Source organism: Dysidea avara, chromosome 11 (genome assembly GCF_963678975.1).
Source record: "Dysidea avara chromosome 11, odDysAvar1.4, whole genome shotgun sequence".
Lineage (NCBI taxonomy): Eukaryota > Metazoa > Porifera > Demospongiae > Dictyoceratida > Dysideidae > Dysidea > Dysidea avara.
In genome coordinates this window covers 11,004,653-11,020,660 of record NC_089282.1, presented here as the reverse complement: position 1 = coordinate 11,020,660, position 16,008 = coordinate 11,004,653, and the positions used below count along the sequence as shown (strand labels likewise).

Here is a 16,008-nt window from a genome sequence, read left to right as displayed (position 1 = left end):
ATTCTCTCTCTTATAGCTACATTAATACTGATGAGCCAGCAGGAGATTTTAGAACAATATCATTTTATGTCAATGATGGTTTGTTCAGCTCCAATATGCCATCATCCTATATCACCATTGAAAGAGTAAATGATCCACCTACAATAGCACTAGGACCAAATGGAACTGTAGATGTTATGCTGGTATACATAGAAGGTCAAACCACACCATTACTGTTTGCTGAGAATGTGCAAATAACTGGTACGTATGTATATAAGTATGTACAAGTATGGTATGTATGTAGGTTATAGGGTTACAGCATGTAGGTACATGCATACTGTATGGCGAGTTATATATGTAAGGCCGGAGATTTTGCATGACTCGCAAAGTATCATTGAAATTTTCTATATTTTCAAGTTATTCAGTTGCAGAAATTTCTGCTGGATAACTGCTTCTTGCACAGATATGCTGCAGTATAGTGTGTCCATTGACATGTCCACATACATGTAGCTACACGTCTTCATGTGCGTTAATTATATACGATATTGTTTTTGTTTGCAGATCCAGAAAATGATCAAATTAATTTAGTCACAGTTTCCTTAGCTGAGAGGTTCACTGAAGAAGAATTCTTCATTCCGGCTACTTCATTGGCTATGTTTGAACATACAGACGGTTTTACACTCATTGCTATACCTGCTGCACCAGCTACTGAATTTGAAAATGTTTTGAGAGCTGTGGGATATGAAAATTCTCTATCCATATTGTAAGTAATGAGATAAATTGTACATTGTATAATCCAATTTATTTGTTGCAGAAATCCAGAGAATTTGCCTCGTATGATCTCTGTAATAGCAACAGATAGTTTTGGAGCAAATTCTGCACCAGCCATTGTAAGGATAAATTTCCTGTCTGTGGATAATAATCCACCGGTGGTTGATCTAAATGGACCCATAGCCTCAGGATTGAATTACTCAACCACATTTGTTGAAGGCAGTGCAAGTGCAGTTCCAGTAAGAAGATGTGTGATCCATTTTACTGTTTATGTTTCATGTATGTATTTTTTATAGATTGTTAGTTCTGCAGCAACTATTGCAGATGTTGATTCAAGTCAGCTCAGTCTTTTAACAATTGCATTTGAGGGTATCCCTGAATTAGCTGAAGACCTTCTAATAAATTCCACAGGATTTATGATTGAAAGGCGCAGAGACAACAACAGCCTATACATCAACATAACAGGAGAAAGAGACATATCGGAATACTTGACAGCACTTTTATCAGTAAGATATGTCAACACCGCTGATGAACCTATCCCTGCTGTTAGAGTAATAAGTATTCAAGCATTTTCTAGTGACTCAATTGGTAACATGCTTGGCAGTGAAATTGTCTACAGTTTTGTCTCTGTGCAACCAGTCAATGATAATGATCCAATGTTCAGTATGGTTACTTATAATGGTTCTGTATTAGAGAACGTTGATGTGGGTACTCCAGTAGGGATCACTATATCAGCAACTGATAATGACATCTATGGTGATACTAACATCACCTATAGAGTAGCCCCTGGGGTGGTTAGTTTTTCTGTTGACCCTGTGACTGGAGTGATCACAACGGCTGTCAATACACTGGACAGAGAGGCAGAAGATTTGATGACATTTACAGTCTTGGCTATTGACAATGACAGCAATATGAGAACAGGGATGGCCACTATCAATGTCCGTATACTTGATCAAAATGATAACACACCAGTTGTAACATCAGATGTCAATGATACGATTGTTATCCCTGAAAATACTTCAGTCAACAGTGCACTATTTGTTGTTATTGCCACCGATGATGATTTTGGTAGCAACAGTGAAATAAGTTATAGACTTACAGAAAGTGCAGATGGTGTTGATCATGCTGGTAGCGGCTTTGAAGGATTTAGTTTTGGCATTGCTGAACAAAATGGCAATGGTATTGTCACAGTAATACGCAACCTTGACATTGAAACTGTACCTGGTTACAACCTTACTATTGAGGCAATAGATGGAGGCACTCCTTCTTTAACAGGAACTGTATTTGTTGAAGTTATACTGAGTGATGTCAATGACAATGCTCCAATGTTTTTAAATTTACCTACAAATATTACAGTCAGTGAAGGTACTCCTGATGGCGAGGAAGTGTTTCAAGTCAGAGCAGCAGATTCTGATGTGACAACTGAATTTAACCAATTCTCATTTTCTCTATCAACTTCCAGTGTCTTTATCATTGACGAAACATCCGGAGTGTTATCTTTAAATGATACACTAGACTTTGAGCAAACACTAAGTTACATTTTAACTGTTACAGTTTCAGATTCAACTTTCACAACTGAAGAAATCCTTGTAGTTAGGGTTTCCAACATTAATGAACCACCTCAGTTTGATCCCACTGTGTACAATGTCACCATTGATGAGAACTCAGTAGTTACAATAACATTAACTGCTACTGACCCCGAAAACAATACTTTAGGATATGCTTTTGTTGAACCTAATGATCTCTTTAACATAAGCCCATTAACAGGCATTGTGTCTTCAACTGATGTGTTAGACTTTGAGACTACACAATTTGTTCAGATGGTAGTTCAGGTATCTGAAGTAGGTGGTGATCCTTTGAACACTGACACTGCCAGTATATCTATCACTGTTCTGGATTTGAATGATAATTCTCCTGTATTTACTGAAGCTGTATATTCCGTAAATATTAGGGAAGATATCCCAATTAATCAGTCAATTGTTACAGTGAGTGCTACAGATGCTGATTCCTCCAGTAATGCCATGATAACTTATGCCATTGCTAACACTGAGAAGTTCTTTAGAATTGATAATAGAAGTGGCACTATTTATTTGCGGTCATCACTGAATTTTGAGGCTAACACCACTCACAGGTTAACAGTGACTGCCACAGATATGGGTACTCCTGCATTAACCGGAACTACGAATGTCATAATTTTTGTGAATGATACAAATGACAATGTACCGATGCTTTCTACCAATGAAACTCTATTTACTTATGTAGAAAATTCTGATAATGTCTTGATTGCCAGAAATATTGAAGTTAGGGATGCAGATAGTTCCATTCATCCCCTCATGGGGGCAGTTATAATACTGAACACCGGAGAATGTCGTCTGAGTGTGGCTGAACTACAAGAGGCTTGCCAATCACAAGATGACTCTTGTATAACTTACTGTGCTGAAAGACTGACATTCAATCGTGAACTACTCTCTACACATGGATTAGTTGAACAGCCAAATAGTACAGACCACACAATCTTTATTACTGGGAATGCATCAGAGACTTCTTACCAGGAATTATTCCGCAGTTTTGTTTATGTCAATTTTGCTCCTGAACCTTATGCTGGGGATAGAGTAGTATCATTCCAAGTTGCAGATGAACAGGATGGAACTGGAGAAAGCAACGTTGTTAACGTCACTATACGCGTTGAGCTCAGAGATGAATTCTGTCCTATCATATCATCAGAAGTTAATATGATAAACTTTACAGAAGGATCCAATGTCAGTTACATTGGTGATGATGTAGTATTCTCCATCAGTGATGAAGATCGTGAGCCACATAAAATGCTTGATATGGTAGAAATAACATTAAGAAATAGACAAGAAGGAGAATCAATTTCTCTCGAGGCTAGTAGGAGTCTGTTGGTCACCAGCCAACTCAGTGACACAGACATGATAATTACACTACAAGGTGCTGCTACCACTGAACTGTACAGGCAAATATTACAAAACCTTACCTACACTAACACACAAGATGAGCCTATACTTGGTCAAAGAACAATACAAATATCACCATTTGTTGGGAACTTACAATGCACAGTCTATACCATAGTTCTAAATGTTCTTCCAGTCAATGACAATCCGCCAGTGTTAACTGTCACTACTTCAACCATACTATATACTGAGCAGTCTGGGGCACTGTTGTATGCTCAAGCTGCTGGACTAGTGCTCACTGATCGTGACCATCCTGAAATGTCTAATATTGAGTATGCTGAAGTAGTGTTGTCAAATGCTCAAGATGGTAACTTGGAAACACTTGCATTAAATGTATTACAACCAACTGGAACATCTCTTGTGGAAGGTAAGGATAAAAAAATTAATAAATATGTAAATATTTATTAATAAATTTTTTTCTGTATAGATGGTAACAGACTTCTTATCAATGGTACGAATTCGATAGCTGTTTACAATTCTTTGTTAAGGAACCTTACTTACACTAATGATGCAACTGAGCCAACACAAGGAATGAGGATGGTTCAAATCACAGTATTTGATGGTGTTCACTCCTCCAACACAAGTGCTGCTACTGTCTCTATCACAGTACAAGTTGATCTTGTCAATGAATATGATCCCATTGTTGATCTTAATGGACCCAACATTGATAGCATAGACTACTCAACTAGTGTACAGTTTAACTATGTTTCACCTAACATGGTTGAAATTGCTACTCCAAATGTTACCATATCTGACCGTGATTCCGATGCATTCATCAGTAGATTGGAAGTAAGATTGAGTGTAGAATCTATGGACTCACTTGTGCTAGGTCTACCTAACTGTACAGTACCACAAGCTGTTAGTGAAACATCATGCCACATTATGTAAGAAAAATATTAACTTTTGTCAACTGTTTATAATTGTTTTGTATATTATATTAATACAGGACTGGGGAACAGTTGACTTGCTTGTGTAGTGAAACTCTTCAACCTTCACTAGACCCAACAGTATTGAATGTAGGCCTGACTCGGAGAACAATTATCATCGTACAACAGGAAAATCCATTGTCATCAACAATATTTGAGTATTTACTAGCCGTGGTGATAAAGTTTCAACACAGCCCTACTCCTTCCGATAACAATTACACATCAACCATATACACCACTGTATTTGATGGACAACGTTACAGCCAATCAGCAAACACATCTGTGTATGTCATACACCAATTCTCCGATACTGTACCATCCATCCCTGAGGTATGTTTTGTATGTATATGTGTTATAACTTATTTTATATTTTATTCTTGTTGCAGAGTATAATTGTTGAAGATGGTTCCCCATCTACATTAATAGCAACGACCGTTAGCATTGACAATGGTGTCCAAATGCTGCAAGGAATGACTATAACTTTGAGTAACATTGTTCATGCTGGGGAAGAGTATTTGAGTGTGGACGAAATGATTGCTACAGAATTAGGAATAACATTGGTAAAATTTTGTTGGCAAATATCACATACAAACATCATGCATTTGTCATTATAGGTTAGCAGTGAGAACAACCTGAAGTTCAGTGGTGTTGCTACAGTGCAGAACTATACTAGACTACTTACAAATATTTATTACAACTACACTAGAATGCAATCTATTATTGACAACACTCCAGACTTCAGCAATCGGTAATTTCTTAAATCTGCACAGAATTATCAAGTTTTATGTAATTCTTGTAATTACAGGACTGTAACTATTGAAATAATTGACATTGAAGGAAGATTAAGTTCTCCAGTACAAGTTAACATCATAATAGACAATGTTTGTAGACAGACTCAGGAAGGTAGTACAGTCACAATTAGTAGTACAGCAGAACTCGAACAGATAAACCTCTGTCGAGGACTTGAGCTCAACTTGGACATTAGATTTGCAGATGCAATTGACTCACTACAACCCCTTAGTAATTTAATGGTAAGCAAAACCAGAACAATTCATACTTGTATAAATCAATTGCTTTATTGTAGTTTGTCAAGAAATTGAGTATTAACAGTCTTGGATCACTGACAACTCTTGAAGGACTGGAGAACCTGGAAACATATTCTAGCCTGGAGATAATCAACAATAGACGACTAACTACTTTACAACATCTTGGAATGAATTACCAATCTCCAGTTGGATTAACACTGGAGGATGTTTATGTCTCTTCTAATGAACAGCTACAAGACATCACTGGTTTACGCCATATTTCAAATATAACAGGTATTTATCAATATTTAAGTAACACACAGTACAAAGATTACAATGTTGACTTTACAGGTGATTTATACTTATTCTCTGATGGAATGTTAAGTGACTTAAGAGGCACCAACAATTTATTACAAGTCCACAATCTTATCTTCTACTTACTACCTCAAATTATCAATTTAAATACATTTGAACAATTGTGGAAAGCTTACAGCATAAGAATTTCACAAAACACGGTAAAGTTTAATATTTTAATGTCACACAAAGATTAGTACTTTACTTTATGTGTGTATATACACAGAGGCTTCAAACAATCACAGGATTTCAGCGTCTCAGAGAAGTCAGGGTGCTTGAAATCTCTGGCAGTACACAACTGGTACACATTGATGGATTTGGTGGCATCTTTAGTCTCCTCTCAGTATCAATAAATCTCACTCCTTCACTCTGCTATATTTTAAACCAGACTCCAGATGAAACATACTGGGCGGTATGTGTGTGTGTGTGTGTGTTGTGTGCAAACATGGGTTACATGCACGTTATTTTGCAAGCATGGAACTGAGACATATTTTTAATTGTAGGGACTGGGAGCACAAACAGTTGATGTCACAATTAGTGAAAGTTGTAGTAGACGAAGTTGCTCTGATGATCCTTGTTACAATGGAGGTCAATGTATGATGAGCACTGATACGGACTACAGCTGCATTTGTACTGATACTGGATTCTACAATGGAAATGATCTACAAGGATGTCTGTTCTTTAATACCTGCCAAACTGAGCCATGTTTGAATGGAGGCAGTTGTAGTTTGGACGAATTGAGCCTGTTAGGGTACAGGTGTGATTGCCCTGCAGGATTTACTGGTATAACCTGTGACACACCACTCTAAGAATTGGAACACTTACAGAACTTTGTATAATATGTTAAAGTATTTTTATTGTACTATAGTATATTAGATTTATGTAAAAAAGATTTTTTAAATTACATAAATTATTATAATTATTTAATGTCAAGTAACATGAAAACTATGGTTCATGTGTCTCCTCGTCATTACCATCATCTTTGAAGTTGTCTACAAACATACAAATATACCATCAACTGCATTACTAATACAAACACATTTGAATATAGTTCTAATATGGGCTGGGCAGTAACTTGGTATAATCGTGAAGCCACAGTACATGAATGACATGATACTTGTATTGTTCAAATTTTGGAGAAATGGTATTACTGTAATTCATTTTTATTTTCGTGTAAAAATATTTTCATATGATTTACGTGAATGACTGCTCTATTAGAGTAGTTCAATATTATGTAAAAAAAATTCTTACAAGCTTTGCATATGAAAATTATTTTACAACAAAAAAAGCAAATTACAGTATTGGTATTACTGCAGTATATACAACTGCTATTCTTTCCTTGAATATTAGTGACATTGTTAATGGATCACATCATGTGACCCCAAAGAGCACTGTGGTTGTAGATCAATCAACAAAAAACCGAAACAAGATTGAGACGCTCCAATAGAGCAGTCAAACACTCTAATATAACAGTCACTTAATTCACATTCCAATCATTAATACTGTGATATTTAGTAATACAAGTGACATCTGCAATGACATTTTCTGACGTCACAAAGTAAAATGGCAGGGGACTTTGTACAGGATGTATTGGGCGATAAGGTCTATAAGATGAAGGTGAGGCATCCAGAATCTGTATAATGTTTTCTTACCTATAATATCTCCCGGTTCCATGTGTAAAAAAAACTACAAACAGTTTTGAATACTACCTGCACTAACAAGGCCATTTTGACATCACATTTCATTTCATTAATGCTGATATCATATACATTCATGATATAACATACCATCAACACTGCCCAACCCTACACATGTACTCAAGTGCACCAATAAAACTGCAGTAAACAGCTCCAAACCCAACACTTTAATAACAAAAACACTCTAATAGCTAGAGCGTACACCATTACCTAATGATTGCTGGTCCTTGTTAGCATCACAGTATGCTGAGTCAGCGATCACAAGATGGAGAAGTGGTAGGGTAAACTGTTGATTCTCCTGACCAACAATGGCTGTCATCTTCTCCAATGTCTTATCACTAATATCATCACTCTCTTCATCCTGTAACAACTAAATACAGCAGCAGTGAACTCCTCTATCAATCCTACCAGTAGAACCCTAGCTTACTTGACATTCAGAATATGCTTCCATAAATACATCCATTCCAAGCTTGGATTCCAGCTCAGCCCTGGTCTCTTCAAGTCTGGTAAAGACACTTCCTTCAGCCATCATTGCCCCATCACCTTTCTTTGGCTGCCAAGAAGATCCCTGTTCCTCCTCTGATTCTATAAAACCAAACAGCAGATAATAAAGTGGAATTAAAATTATTTCTTTTTTCCTCAGGTTAGATAATCATACCTGAGTCTTCCCATTCTTCATCGTCAGCAGGTGGCAAAGCAAACACCATTTCTGAATTTGAATTTTTTGAAAACAGTGGACTGACAGGGAATGGCTTCTTAGGACTGGACAGCTGGTTGGCTTCTACAAAAAAAACACATACCACACTTTTCTTGCTACGTTCAAGTAGTAAAACTTTGAAACAGTACAAGTAGATTTTTTTGTAATTCAAAAGATTTTCAAATACACAAACATTATTACGCTGCTTTTAGACACTAAATGCCTAGTATAGAGATTACATAGAGTACTACACACAAAGAGAGTGATCATGTGCTCCAATGTATAGTGTTACTTACTACTATCATCAATGACATCTTGTAAGGTTTGGATCATCCTCTGTAAATCATCATCATCATCGTCATCGTCATCTTGTTGTTTGGGTGGTGATAACAACTCATCACTTTCCTCTTCTGGCTCCTCATCTGACTCATTGCCACTTTCTCCTCCAACATCTGATGATTGTCCACTGAAGGAGCCAGGATCATCACTGTTGTGCATGAGATGATCAGTAATGTTACAAACCCACTATCAGTATACCTGGAAATGTCTATTGTAGCAAACAGTGATCTTAAATCAGGAAGTGAACAAGTTTTGAGGATCTGCAAGGGACAATATACACCTTATACACATACCACAAACAAAAATGGGCATGCACGCACGCACACGTGCACAGACAGACAGACACTCACTGTATGGTGAGTATCAAACTTGCCGCTACAAATGTGCTTAGTAAGTTGCAGAGAATCCGGTGAACCTTCAGGAGTATGGAAACTACATCATAGATGACACGTAACAACTAAATTCCCGACACTCAATACAAAGTACCTTCCTTCGTCTTCCTGTTGTTCATCTTCCATCTCCTTATCTTGCTCTTCTTCCTCCAACACAGCAACATACTCCATTATCTCTTGTCGTTCATCTTCCATGTCTTCCACCTTCATCCCACCTTCCTCTGGCTCCTTATCTGCAGCTGTTTCTTTGTTGGCAGTAGTGGCAGGTAGTTCCTTGTTATCAGAAGGTGTGTTAGAATCCACAGAAGGTTTCTGCCAAGCCTCTTTAGGAGTTGGTAACTTGTCTTCAGTAGCTTGTAAGTGATCGGGTTGTTGTACTTTTTGTGGTGTTTGTTGCTTATGTTGCTTGCTGTCTTCAACAGTTCTTTGTGGACTAACGGTGGTGTCACCTTCTGGTGAGGGAGTTGTTAAGTTAGTATCATGTGTAGAAGGTGTTTCCACAGGGGCGTCTTCTGTGACGCTTTTTGTGCTACCTTCCTTAACATCCTGTGTGGCATCTTTTGTGACAGTCTCTGTACTCTCAGCCTTGGTGGTGTCCACTATGTCATTCTTCACAGTGTCTTTTGTGGCATCTTCAGTAACGCTCTTCTTAATGTCCTTTGTGGCACCCTTTATATCATCTTTTGCAACATTTTCATCTTTGATAACAGACTCCGGTGCCTATTAAAGGCAGTAACACTGACGTACACACACACATGTACACACACACATGTACACACACACACCACTCACAGTGGGTTCAGTAACAACTGGCAGTAGAGGAGCTCCAGTGGCTAATACATCATCATCCTCATCATCAGCATCTCTAGAGATGCTGCGAGTAACTGCTTCCTCAAATTTCTTGTCTCCAAACACATCAGCTATTGGTGGTGCCTGATCCCAGTGCTTACGAGGCTGTTTGGGTCCTTCCTCCTCAGGTCTTATAAACACAACACCAGTTGATGTGTCTGCAAAGAATAGAAAATTGTAACACACATTGAGGAAATTATGAGAGTCACCACTTTTTCCCAATAAAAAGAAAAAAAATTCCAACTATCTAATGTGAAACATAGACATTGAAAAATAACAAATGGATGGTCATGGATAACATGTGCAGTAGAACTTTAGCTATTCAAACCCCTGGGAGACCATGTGGTGTGTGGACACATGAAAAAGTAAAGCTGCATGACAGAAAATCAGATAAAATTAAGGCACTCTAAATGCACGACCTATTACCCTAATAGAACACTCATCTTACAATAACTGATATATGTACCTTTCATCACAGATGATGTGGCATTGTACTGCTTTGGTAGTTGTACTGGTCCAGGCTTGGCCCACACCTTCCGGTTAGCTGTAGGTGGAGACTCACCCACAGTAGGAGCAGCTGCAACTACAGGTGGTGGCCGATTGGCTGCTGCAAGCTGTATGGATGGTATAGTGGATAGCACATGCTACTTAAAGGAGAGTACTGGCTGACCAGTTGCTGCTGCTGTTGACGTTTCTCAGCTAACTCTTTTTTCAGTAGCTCAGCCTGTTCATCGGCTTGAGCCTGTCAGTACATACATCTATACTCCAGTTGTTCGTTAATGTACATGCACCCAAAACACATACATAAGCTACACTGCACACGTACATCATACACCAGAAGATGTAAACATGAACACACAAACCATATTGTCATTTGAATACCTTTAGTGCAGCCATTTTCTTTTTGCGATAGCCAGGATCCAACATAAGATTGGGCCGGGGTGGCACCTGCTCTTCTTTCTTCTCAGCAACCTTTGGCTGTGATAAGAAACCAAAATTTCTTCATCACACAGACAACAGTTATCAGTAGACACACAATAAATACAAATGAATACACACACGTGACAGTCACCTTGGCATCCACTACAAATCCCATGACTGCTCTCTGTTGTATTCTCTTCCTCTCCTGATAGTTCCGTTTTCTAATGGCCTCCAATTTAGCCAAGTATTCCTAGCAGTTTATATAATATAACTCAACAATTAGACTATGCAATGAATGCTCTATTAGAGCAGTTTATTGTTACTGAGCAACCGGCACTCAGCGCTGTTGATGTCTTACCCTCTCTGCACGATCTTTCACTGCTGGGATTGGATGCTTTTTAGCTTCTTCATAAGCATGTCCTAACAGCAAGAAATATACATTAAATATCAGCAGCATCGTAAAACTTGTGCACATGGGATGTCCATTACTGGTAGAAAATCTACCCACAATGTATGCATACCTGTAGGCTTAGGAAGATTAACAGCTGCACCCTGTATCAAAAAAGTAGTATTATAAAATAAATATACACAGCACACACAGTACGAACTGAATACGTACATCATTGAGTGCACAAACTCAAGTACACAGTATGATCTGTCTACTTCAAACAGCACCTTTGAGCAATTTACAAAGCAGGTATTTGCATTAGGCAGGTTAAAGGATCTCCAAACTGGCTGGTGACCTTAGTACTCCAACACACTAATTCCTGTGACACTATTGGAATAGGTGGTGGCCTTATTGATATCAGACAGACATACTGTGTACACATTCTATTGTATAGTGGACTATACACTACTCACCATCAACCAGTGTTGTCCTCTAGCTTTGTATGCAGCAGCTTCCTTCTTCCTCTGCCAGTACTCCTCAACCAGCCGTGCCTTTTCTACAGCTTCTGATGCTTTCAACCTGCAATAGTGGTAGCCCAACCCCTAATCAAGGGGAACACCCCAACAAGGCACATACCTATCATCCTCTGCTTGAGCTACAGCAGCAGATACAGGAGTTGGGGTTGGTGCTGCTGATGATGGTGGTTGCACCTGTAGATAGCATAAAATGTGAATAGCCTTGAGAGTCTTGCTTCACCTGTTTTGGAGTAGGAGTTTCCTTTCGTTGTTGATTTGATTCTGGTTTATTCTCAGATTGCTCTTTACTGCTAGATGGTTTTCCAATCTAATAATACAAGCAACATAGAGGAATACTATACTGACATGCCCTTTAAACAAATCAGCACATTGAAACAGCAACTACATAACACTAATGGGTGTGTGCACACACAAATGTGCCTGCAAACAATGCAAGCATTTAGTTCACAGGTGCACACAAATACTCACTTCTCCACTGTTCAGTGTATTCTTCCAACCAGCCCGTCGTGCTTCATTCATCCGTGCTATCTGAACGTATTGACAAACAAACCACCCATGAATACAACAGCAACCACAATCATCCCCATACATCACATAAGCAGGTAAATACAAACATACAAACATCTACTATACACACCAGTAGTCTCTTGCACAAGTACATGCACTATAGTCGCATTCATACTTTCTGCCTGGCTGCTATTTGCTGTTGAAATTGTTGCTGTTTATCATGCTGAATAGAAACAATAGTAGAGGAGCTATCACACAAGGAGAAATCACCTGCTGCTTCATACGCTCCTGCTGCAGTCGTGCTCTTTCATCAATTTGTTTCTTCTTCTCAGCCAAAGGCCCTGATATCTACAGTAGGTATAGATATTCACAGGTAGAATGTGTTTCAAGTGTGTGTATGTGTGTGTGTATATGAGTGCGTGCGTGCGTGCATGTGTGTGTGTGTGTCAGCGGTTTACAGTGTGCGCGTGTGGTCATGACACTAAAAAGCATTGATTTCTTACTGGTTTCCTTGCAGGAGCATCAGATACCTTTGGCTTTGGACGTAATACTACTCCCTTCCTGTAAATGCAGAGCACAAATTAATACTTGTAACTTTAATACATGTATGTAATCAAATTCTGAGTCTTTATGTACAGCTACAAAATCATCTCAAATTTCCATGCCTATTTTTCTCACTTCACATAATATCACTATAATTATTCTTATCTCTAATAACACGCACAAATAAAATATGTATAATTGCTACCGCACTTACTTTTCTGCTGCTGGTCGACTGATGGGTTTCTTCACACCATACACAGCAGCCGGGTCATACCTGTGAGGTGCTGCTACTGCAGTTATTAGTGAAATAGTATGTGAACATGCACAGCATTACATAAACCCGGTGAAAAATGGTGTGCATCTAATGTGGTGTATGTGTTTGTGTATGCGCGCGTGCACACATTTGTTGTTTAGTATCCATATAGTTTGTGGTGTAGTGTCAGGTGTACATACACAATACCATGTTTAGCAGCAGCAGCAGGAGGTTGATGTCGTGGCACCACAGGTTCTGCTATTGGTCGGATAGGATGAAGGGGAGCCCGGACATGGGCAGGATTCTTGTGCAAAATAGTGTGACTAAACTCTTCAGCCATCATCTGAAAGAACGTATCATTTATAAAAGAAACTTTTCCAATAATGTTATCTTCAACTTAAATGCATTTAAACCCAATAAACTTCTATCACGCATACTATTACTGAATAGTTCCTTTAGACTTGAAGTCAATCGTAAATAGACATATCACAGGTGTAGCAAGCACCTTGTGGTTGGGAGGGCAGATAATGGTAAGGATAAAACAAAAACTGAGCATGCTAAACTAGGGGGGTGCTCCCCAAGGAAAATTATTAAAAATTAATGCTCTGAGATTGAATTTCAGAGTATTTTTATGCAGTAGTAAAAACATGCTTGAATCATGCATTATCTTGCTTGTGTAATTTACTTCAATGTCAGTCACAAACAACATTGCCCATACGAAAATTAATTTTAGAGGTGTTGTCACAATTGTCGATCTGAAGTGTTGCTGAGGAGTCACTGTGTAAGCTGATACTTTCATAAATTTTTTATGGATCACTGATTGAATAGAAAGGTGATAACTAGCCAAATTATTGGGAGGGCCCACTTCATACACCTACTGTATGCATATACATTACACATACCACACAATGTTTTTTTTAATGTATGTACTATAGGGCTGGAACAAAGCTTCAGAGGTTTTGCAACCTTCAAAGGTAGTTTTACCCCTCCAAAGCTCTGTAACCATGATACTGGCATGTCTAAGCAGTCAAAAGCCATATGCTTCCTGGAAGCATGCAACTGTCATTGACAAACTTTGGTACATTTTCAGTGGTACTAGAGAGCCAATATACTACAAGCATGAGACCATATGGGTGTATACCCATCAGTTATGATCATTAATTACTAACAGGACATTATCAACGAAGCATTGAAACTTTGGTAACTGACTTCCAAAAAGCTTTGGAGGGACTTTATAATGTTTTCAAACTTTTAACTATTATCTATAAATTGGCACACAGACAAATAGACCAACATACACTACACACACAACTCTTACAGTTTGTGTGAGAAATTTCTCTATCCTTCTCTGAACATAAGGCATCCTCAGAATGGCATTAACTGAAGGACGCTGTCTACAATCACACAAACATGTGTACACTAAAACATGCAACTAATACGTACTGTGGTTGTCTCTTAAACAATAAGTCAACAAGATTTCTAAGGTCTCGACTGTATCGCGATGAAATGGGAGGATAAGATCCTCTGAAAGTCAAAATAGTAACATCCATAATAATAGAGGCATCTTCTCTACCTTATGATCTTCACTACCAGATTTCTCATATTTCCAGCTTCAAACTATACACGGGCAAATACAATTGATAAGGCAAAAATATACATCTACAGGTATATTGTCAGTATTGCACTCACCGCATGTTTTAGAGTAGCCAGCTCATATAGAACACAACCAAGAGCCCAAATGTCACTGAAAATAGAGAGTACATGGACAATGACACAGACACACGCACACTACACACATACATAAAGTACATACTACACACACACACAAACCTCTTGTTATTATACGGCCTATTCTCACATATTTCGGGAGACAGATAGTAAGGTGTACCAATACAAGTCCTGGCCAGTTCTTGAGTACTAAACAACATTACACAAAACTAGCATGCTGACTTGGATGTATCAAACACCAACTCACTTTTTCAACACTTTAGCAATACCAAAATCTCCTAGCTTTACGATGCTACTTTTCATTAGAAAAATATTCTGCAAGTATTCAGTATTTACATAAATTTATTATAATTCCCCTACTTGTGATTTGATGTCACGATGTAGTATCTTTCTATCATGGACATGTTTGATGGCAAGACAGATTTGAACAAACCAATCCAATATCTAACAACGTGGTCATTGCAGGTTTGTATTACAGGATACTTTTGTGGCATTACCTGGTCTTCTGTAAATGGCTTTCCTTTCTGGTCATTTATCTTCTTGTACAAATCACCTGGTAAATATATATACTTGTTACACACATTGACTCATACGCATGCGCATGCACACACACACACGCACGCACACGTGTACCTCCATCACAATAATCCATCGCAATGAACAGTTTGCCTCCCTCTAAAAAAATTGCATACAAACTAGACCAAACATAACAGCAGTCCAACCTTCAAATGACTCTTGATATGAGACTATATTAGAATGCTTCATTTGAGAAAGAACCTTCACCTAACATCACGTGAGAAGTGTTTATTACAGTATCCATGGTAATTTTATCTATCTATAATTGATAGCTTTATAAACGTACTTCTTTTCTAGCGTCCTCTCTTTCCTTTCTACTCATCTAAAGTATACGAGAATGGCAGTATTGCAAACTAACAACAACTCCTAACCTTCTGTATGTTAATTTCTTTTATCACGTAGTATTTACCGCTGTCCTTTGCTTTAACGAGAAGAGCCTTTCCAAAGGATCCCTCTCCAATACGTTTAACTTGAGCGTATTTATCCATCTTCTACTTTCTCGACTACTTTAAAATTATTAATACGAATTAATTAGAAATAAATACACTCCGTATC

At 38.1% G+C, this 16,008-nt stretch overlaps 2 protein-coding genes across 2 annotated transcripts in view; one reads left to right on the top strand and one right to left on the bottom strand.

Moving 5' to 3' along the window:
• The window catches only part of LOC136238359 (uncharacterized), a 26,515-nt gene extending 19,555 nt beyond the window's left edge, over positions 1–6,960 (top strand). Inside the window, exons 35-47 of the mRNA XM_066028793.1 lie at positions 17–240; positions 541–742; positions 794–989; positions 1,047–4,089; positions 4,150–4,606; positions 4,669–4,978; positions 5,035–5,208; positions 5,263–5,396; positions 5,454–5,679; positions 5,733–5,967; positions 6,025–6,188; positions 6,254–6,439; positions 6,531–6,960. Of these exons, the coding sequence (XP_065884865.1) occupies positions 17–240; positions 541–742; positions 794–989; positions 1,047–4,089; positions 4,150–4,606; positions 4,669–4,978; positions 5,035–5,208; positions 5,263–5,396; positions 5,454–5,679; positions 5,733–5,967; positions 6,025–6,188; positions 6,254–6,439; positions 6,531–6,836 (5,857 nt within the window). The 3' untranslated portion in view covers positions 6,837–6,960. The remainder of the gene's footprint in view (positions 1–16; positions 241–540; positions 743–793; positions 990–1,046; positions 4,090–4,149; positions 4,607–4,668; positions 4,979–5,034; positions 5,209–5,262; positions 5,397–5,453; positions 5,680–5,732; positions 5,968–6,024; positions 6,189–6,253; positions 6,440–6,530) is intronic.
• On the bottom strand, positions 6,871–16,008 carry LOC136238362 (serine/threonine-protein kinase Nek1-like). Its single transcript, XM_066028796.1, has 36 exons — positions 15,825–16,008; positions 15,740–15,775; positions 15,600–15,660; positions 15,511–15,552; positions 15,375–15,430; positions 15,238–15,321; positions 15,125–15,192; positions 14,980–15,066; positions 14,839–14,893; positions 14,723–14,766; positions 14,593–14,673; positions 14,468–14,543; positions 13,357–13,492; positions 13,111–13,186; positions 12,857–12,914; positions 12,624–12,701; positions 12,529–12,576; positions 12,315–12,374; positions 12,067–12,153; positions 11,947–12,020; positions 11,784–11,889; positions 11,444–11,474; positions 11,281–11,342; positions 11,074–11,172; positions 10,884–10,979; positions 10,672–10,743; positions 10,468–10,615; positions 9,945–10,159; positions 9,247–9,872; positions 9,111–9,192; positions 8,959–9,020; positions 8,718–8,908; positions 8,383–8,505; positions 8,152–8,309; positions 7,935–8,094; positions 6,871–7,019 (listed from the first exon to the last, which is right to left on the bottom strand). Exons 1-36 carry the CDS (start codon positions 15,939–15,941, stop codon positions 6,973–6,975), a joined length of 3,702 nt encoding a protein of 1,233 aa, XP_065884868.1. The 5' UTR covers positions 15,942–16,008; the 3' UTR covers positions 6,871–6,972.